The sequence below is a fragment of the Salmo trutta genome, chromosome 25, assembly GCF_901001165.1.
Source record: "Salmo trutta chromosome 25, fSalTru1.1, whole genome shotgun sequence".
Lineage (NCBI taxonomy): Eukaryota > Metazoa > Chordata > Actinopteri > Salmoniformes > Salmonidae > Salmo > Salmo trutta.
The window spans coordinates 37,295,858-37,300,918 of NC_042981.1; the positions used below are offsets into that span (position 1 = coordinate 37,295,858).

Genomic DNA, 5,061 nt, shown 5'->3' on the forward strand with positions numbered 1-5,061 from the left:
TTGTCTGATGCTTTAAGCACTGAAATAAAAAGGAAGACACAAATGACTAAATAGGGAGCCAGAGTTCAATATAGCCTAACCAGAAGAGTCAAACCTGTTCCCAACCCGACCCCCCTCCTCCCGCTGCCGGCTGCTGCTGGCCTTTGCAGATTCTGCCACTTATGATGTTCACATGCACATTTTCAAGAAAACAGTTTAATTTCATTTATAATAAAGTCTTCAAATCTCAAAATCAATGGGGTTCATCAAAATTCGACCGAAATCAACATGATACAAATCTAAAAGTAACTTCTATTTCCATTACTATGTAAAAATAGCCTACATAAAGTCAACAATAAAAACATTGCAGCCCGCAAGTAGAAAATATCCTGATAAAAATAAATATCACATTGGCAACGCATGGCCTGTCTGCAAGGAACTTGAAACATTGTATCAACTATTAACTTGGTCCGACCTGAAACTCAAGCTAGCAAACTTGCAACCTATGAAATATTCTGGGCCCTTTAGAGTTTCCCAGCCAGTGAGCTTCGGACCAACAGACACCGCTGTAGACTATTTGTGGAAAGGACACGAAATCATCAGGTAGCCTTTTTTTTATGACATTTCCCCCGGATCAGAGCATGACATTTTGTCCCCTTTTTCATGCTGAGTGGTTATCGAAAGGGAGAGAGATTGAACGATTTTCCCAATAGGCTACGTTGAGGAACTATTGTCATTTTCAATGGATGTAAAAACAGACTTTGTTTACTTGCATTTTGAGGTGAAGAAAAATAGACTTTGAGAAGCTCCACAGTGGTGGTGAGTTAAGACAAACAGAAATAATATCAGATCCCCAGATGGGCACATTTATAGGCCTACATTTACAAGCCTACATTTACAAGTCTACATTTACAAGTCTACATTTACAAGTCTACATTTACAAGCCTACATTTACAAGCCTACATTTACAAGCCTACATTTACAAGTCTATATTTACAAGTCTACATTTACAAGCCTTCATTTACAAGCCTACATATACAAGCCTACATTTACAAGCATTCATTTACAAGCCTACATTTACAAGCCTTCATTTACAAGCCTACATTTACAAGTCTACATTTACAAGCCAACATTTACAAGCCAACATTTACAAGCCTACATATACAAGCCTACATTTACAAGTCTACATATACAAGCCTACATTTACAAGTCTACATTTACAAGTCTACATTTACAAGTCTACATTTACAAGTCTACATTTACAAGTCTACATTTACAAGTCTACATTTACAAGTCTACATTTACAAGTCTACATTTACAAGTCTACATTTACAAGCCTACATATACACGCCTACATTTACAAGCCAACATTTACAAGCCAACATTTACAAGCCTACATTTACAAGCCTACATTTACAAGCCTACATTTACAAGCCTACATTTACAAGCCTACATTTACAAGCCTACATTTACAAGCCTACATTTACAAGCCTTCATTTGTGTAAGCGTCAGTAATTAGCAAGCAGACAGTGTTAGGTCATCATTAGCCTTTGGATGCCAAATATGGAGCTGGGTGTGTGTGTGTGTGTGTGTGTGGAGAGCGGTGTGAATGTGTGTAATTGATTGCGTATGTTTCTGGTGAGGGAGAGGAACGAGGCCGTCATCGAGTCACACTGAGGGTAAGGAGGGGGTGGGTGCACGCGATTCACAAGGCTACTTTGGCCTTTTAGCGACGTCTTTGGTGATGCAGTGGCCGTATTGGAATGGAATGCCCACCAGTCATGTTTTGAAAACGGAAATCAGCATTTTCACTGGACAAGTTCAGGTAGCAACTCTTAATGTTTCACTCTGTTGCAAAATGTTTGCTCCGTTTCGGGCCAACTGAACATGGCCCAGGTCTGGGCCACTATGACAAACGACTGAAGAGCTCTGTACATAATGGTTTAGGTGAGAGTAGACTTGATCTCTGAACAGCTACAATAATAACGATTAAAACTGGAGGGGCTTTTCATCGTTCTCTTCTTCTCTATCGCTCTCTCTCTCTCATATTTATATGCCATTTAGCAGACGCTTTTATCCAAAGCGACTTACGGTCATGCGCACATACATTTTTACGTATGGGTGGCCCCAGGAATTGAACCCACAACATCTGGCGGTGCAAGCGGCACGCTCTCCCAACTCAGGTCATACAGTTTTTTATGAAGTCGCCTTCAAGTCACTGTAGTTCCTTCTCACCAACTGCACCATGCAGCCATCACCTGCATTGTGGGAGGCACTATTTGTCAACCAATCATTAGGGTGTTTTTGTTTGACCCACACGAACGTGGCCAAAGACATGACTGAAACAGGAACCGACTTTGCCGCGATTCTAAAGCTACAAATGAAAGTGATATGAGACCTCTCTCTAACCAATTCATTGTTCACACTTAATGTTTTCAGTTTGTGAGTGTGTGATATAGGGGTATAGAAAAGTGTATTTCTACATTTTATTCAGAAAACCTTTTATGAACAGTGGCAGCTATGTTGACACTGCCATGTTGATCTGAGACTTACTGTTGGAAAACCACTACAGCGTCCGACTTTCGTCTGCAGTCGGCTTCGTTTACAGTCGGCTTCGTTTACAGTCGGCTTCGTTTACAGTCGGCTTCGTTTACAGTCGGCTTCGTTTACAGTCGGCTTACAACTCAAACACCCAGTTTCTCAGAGGTTTGAGGTTGACATGAGAGGGCAGTATACGCTGACACCTAGTGGGAATACTATGTCTATCACTGCCTTTGTGTGTGTGTGTGTGTGTGTGTGTGTGTGTGTGTGTGTGTGTGTGTGTGTGTGTGTGTATCCATATATATGTAATGTGTATGTGTCTTGTGTACAGTATGTTTATGTTGACCTGGCCCTGACCTTTTGACCATGTCCCGCTGACCTCCAGATGACCCCTGTCCCTGGCCTTGTGTCCATCCTGAAGAGGAGGAGTGTGTGTGTGGAGGATGTGTGTGTGGCTCCCTTCTCGGCCCCACTCAAACACAAACACCCTACTAAACGCAGGGTCCGCTTCAAAGTACCTGACGATGGCTTTGACCACGGTAAGGATGTGTGTGTGTGTGTGTGTGAGTATATGTATACCCAACAATGGTTATGATCAATTGCATGTGTATGTTTGTGCACGTACAGTATTATACTGCTATGTGTGTCTGTCTGCATTCTTACCATGTCACCCTCTGTCCTCTCCCTTCTTCCCTCTGTCCTCTCCCTTCTCCAGACAAGAAACAGTTCAATAAAGGTCAGATAAAATAGAATAAACGTCTAAACGTGTGTTTCCTCTTCCCTCCTGCAGACGAGGTGGGAGGAGACTCCTGCCTGCTCCTCTTCCTGCTTTGCCTGGTCACCGTGGTGATCAGCCTGGGAGGCACCGCCCTCTACTGTGCCCTGGGCGACGCCCAGTCCACTGTCTGCACCGACTTCTCCCGTAACGCTGACTTCTACCTCGCACAGCTGCATCGTGGGATGGATCAGCTCCAAAACTGGCTAACCCCTGGGTCTTAGCTGACCCCCAAGAGGAGAGGAGAAGAGAAATGGGGGGAGGAGAAGAGAAATAGGGGGAGGGAAGGAAAGGAGAGGGGGAGAAGAAGGGGACAGAGGAGGAAAACTCCCTCATTTTGCAGAGTGGATACTCGCCTCTCTTTATGTCCTGCCCTGTTTTAATCTCTCTCTCTCTCTCTCTCTGTCTCTGGCAGTCTTTCTGTCTTTACTGGCTGGCCAGTTAAAGTGTGTTTATGTGTGGCGGGAGAGAGAGAGAGTGATTGAACGATGTGTGTGTCTGTGTGGTACTGGTAGGCTGCATCCACACTAACAGTTCCCTAAGACATCTGCAGTGCTGCCTAGTAGAACTAGTAGGACTGACCTAGGACCTATAGTATACTGGACTACCCATAGACGTCAACTGTACACTACTGGACGTAGACTGACCCGAAGTCAGCCCAGAGGAATGGATAATACTCATTACCACTGACCTTGGACCTGCTCACTACTACATGGACCTGTCCTCTGGGTCCTTCAGGCATGGACAGAACTGCTCACCTGCGCAGACAGGAAGTGCTTGTGTAGCCATTTCAGAAACTGGCACAGCTCTTTGTTTACTGCCGCCATTTTTAATCTCATCTACACCTCCAAAATATGAACAATTCTGCTGTGGTCAGAAACATGAAATAATGTCTTTAAAATAATCTTCTAATAATGAATGTTTTGTTGTAATGAAACAGATTTGACTTTCCTTTATGTTCCTCACTATTGAGTATTTTTATGTTGTAGGTAGGGTGTTTCTTTGGGCTGAGGATAGAAGTTGCCCCGAATCACAGATCTAAGATCATATCTTAACCGTATTCTCAACCAGGAGGGGGATGAAATATCTGACCCTGTATCAGTGGATAGGGGAAACTTCTACCCCTTCTGTTTATTGGGTTGTTTTGGGGTACAGATAGTTCAGCCTGATTGTAGCGTTGGCCCCTTGATGACCCTTAGTGTGTGTCAGACAGAGATATATGCAACATGGACAAGAAAGCAATACATGTCTGTAACCGTGTGTGTTAAAGAATGTTATTTTATTTATTTTGTTCTTAAATGTTTTACCCCTTTTTCTCACCAATTTCCTGGTATCCAATTGGTAGTTACAGTCTTGTCTCATCGCTGCAACTCCCGTACGGACTCTGGAGAGGCGAAGGTCGAGCGCCGAGTGTCCTCTGAAACACAACCCAACCAATGCCCGCTTAACCCGGATGCCAGCCGCACCAATGTGTCGGAGGAAAATACAGTGCACCTGGCGACTGTGTCAGTGCGCACTACACCCGGCCCGCCACAGGAGTCGCTAGTGCGCGATGGGACAAGGACATCCCTGCCGGCCAAACCCTCCCCTAACCCGGACGACGCTGAGCCAATTGTGCGCCGGCTGCGACAGAGCCTGGACTCGAACCCAGAATCTTTAGAGGCACAGCTAGCACTGCACCACTCCGGAGGCCTGCTCAGGCATGTCTATATATTTATCTTTATTGTCAAATAATTATGGGCATCATCATTGGATTGTCATGATCA

At 44.3% G+C, this 5,061-nt stretch overlaps 1 protein-coding gene across 4 annotated transcripts in view; it reads left to right on the forward strand.

Annotated features, from left to right (window-relative positions):
* Positions 1-4,575, forward strand: part of LOC115162515 (consortin) — a 20,670-nt gene extending 16,095 nt beyond the window's left edge. For all 4 annotated transcript variants that reach the window (XM_029713878.1, XM_029713879.1, XM_029713877.1 and 1 more), the window contains 2 exons: positions 2,906-3,059; positions 3,311-4,575. In XM_029713878.1, the coding sequence (XP_029569738.1) occupies positions 2,906-3,059; positions 3,311-3,519 (363 nt within the window). In that variant the 3' untranslated portion in view covers positions 3,520-4,575. The remainder of the gene's footprint in view (positions 1-2,905; positions 3,060-3,310) is intronic.
* The last annotated feature ends 486 nt before the right edge of the window (positions 4,576-5,061 follow it).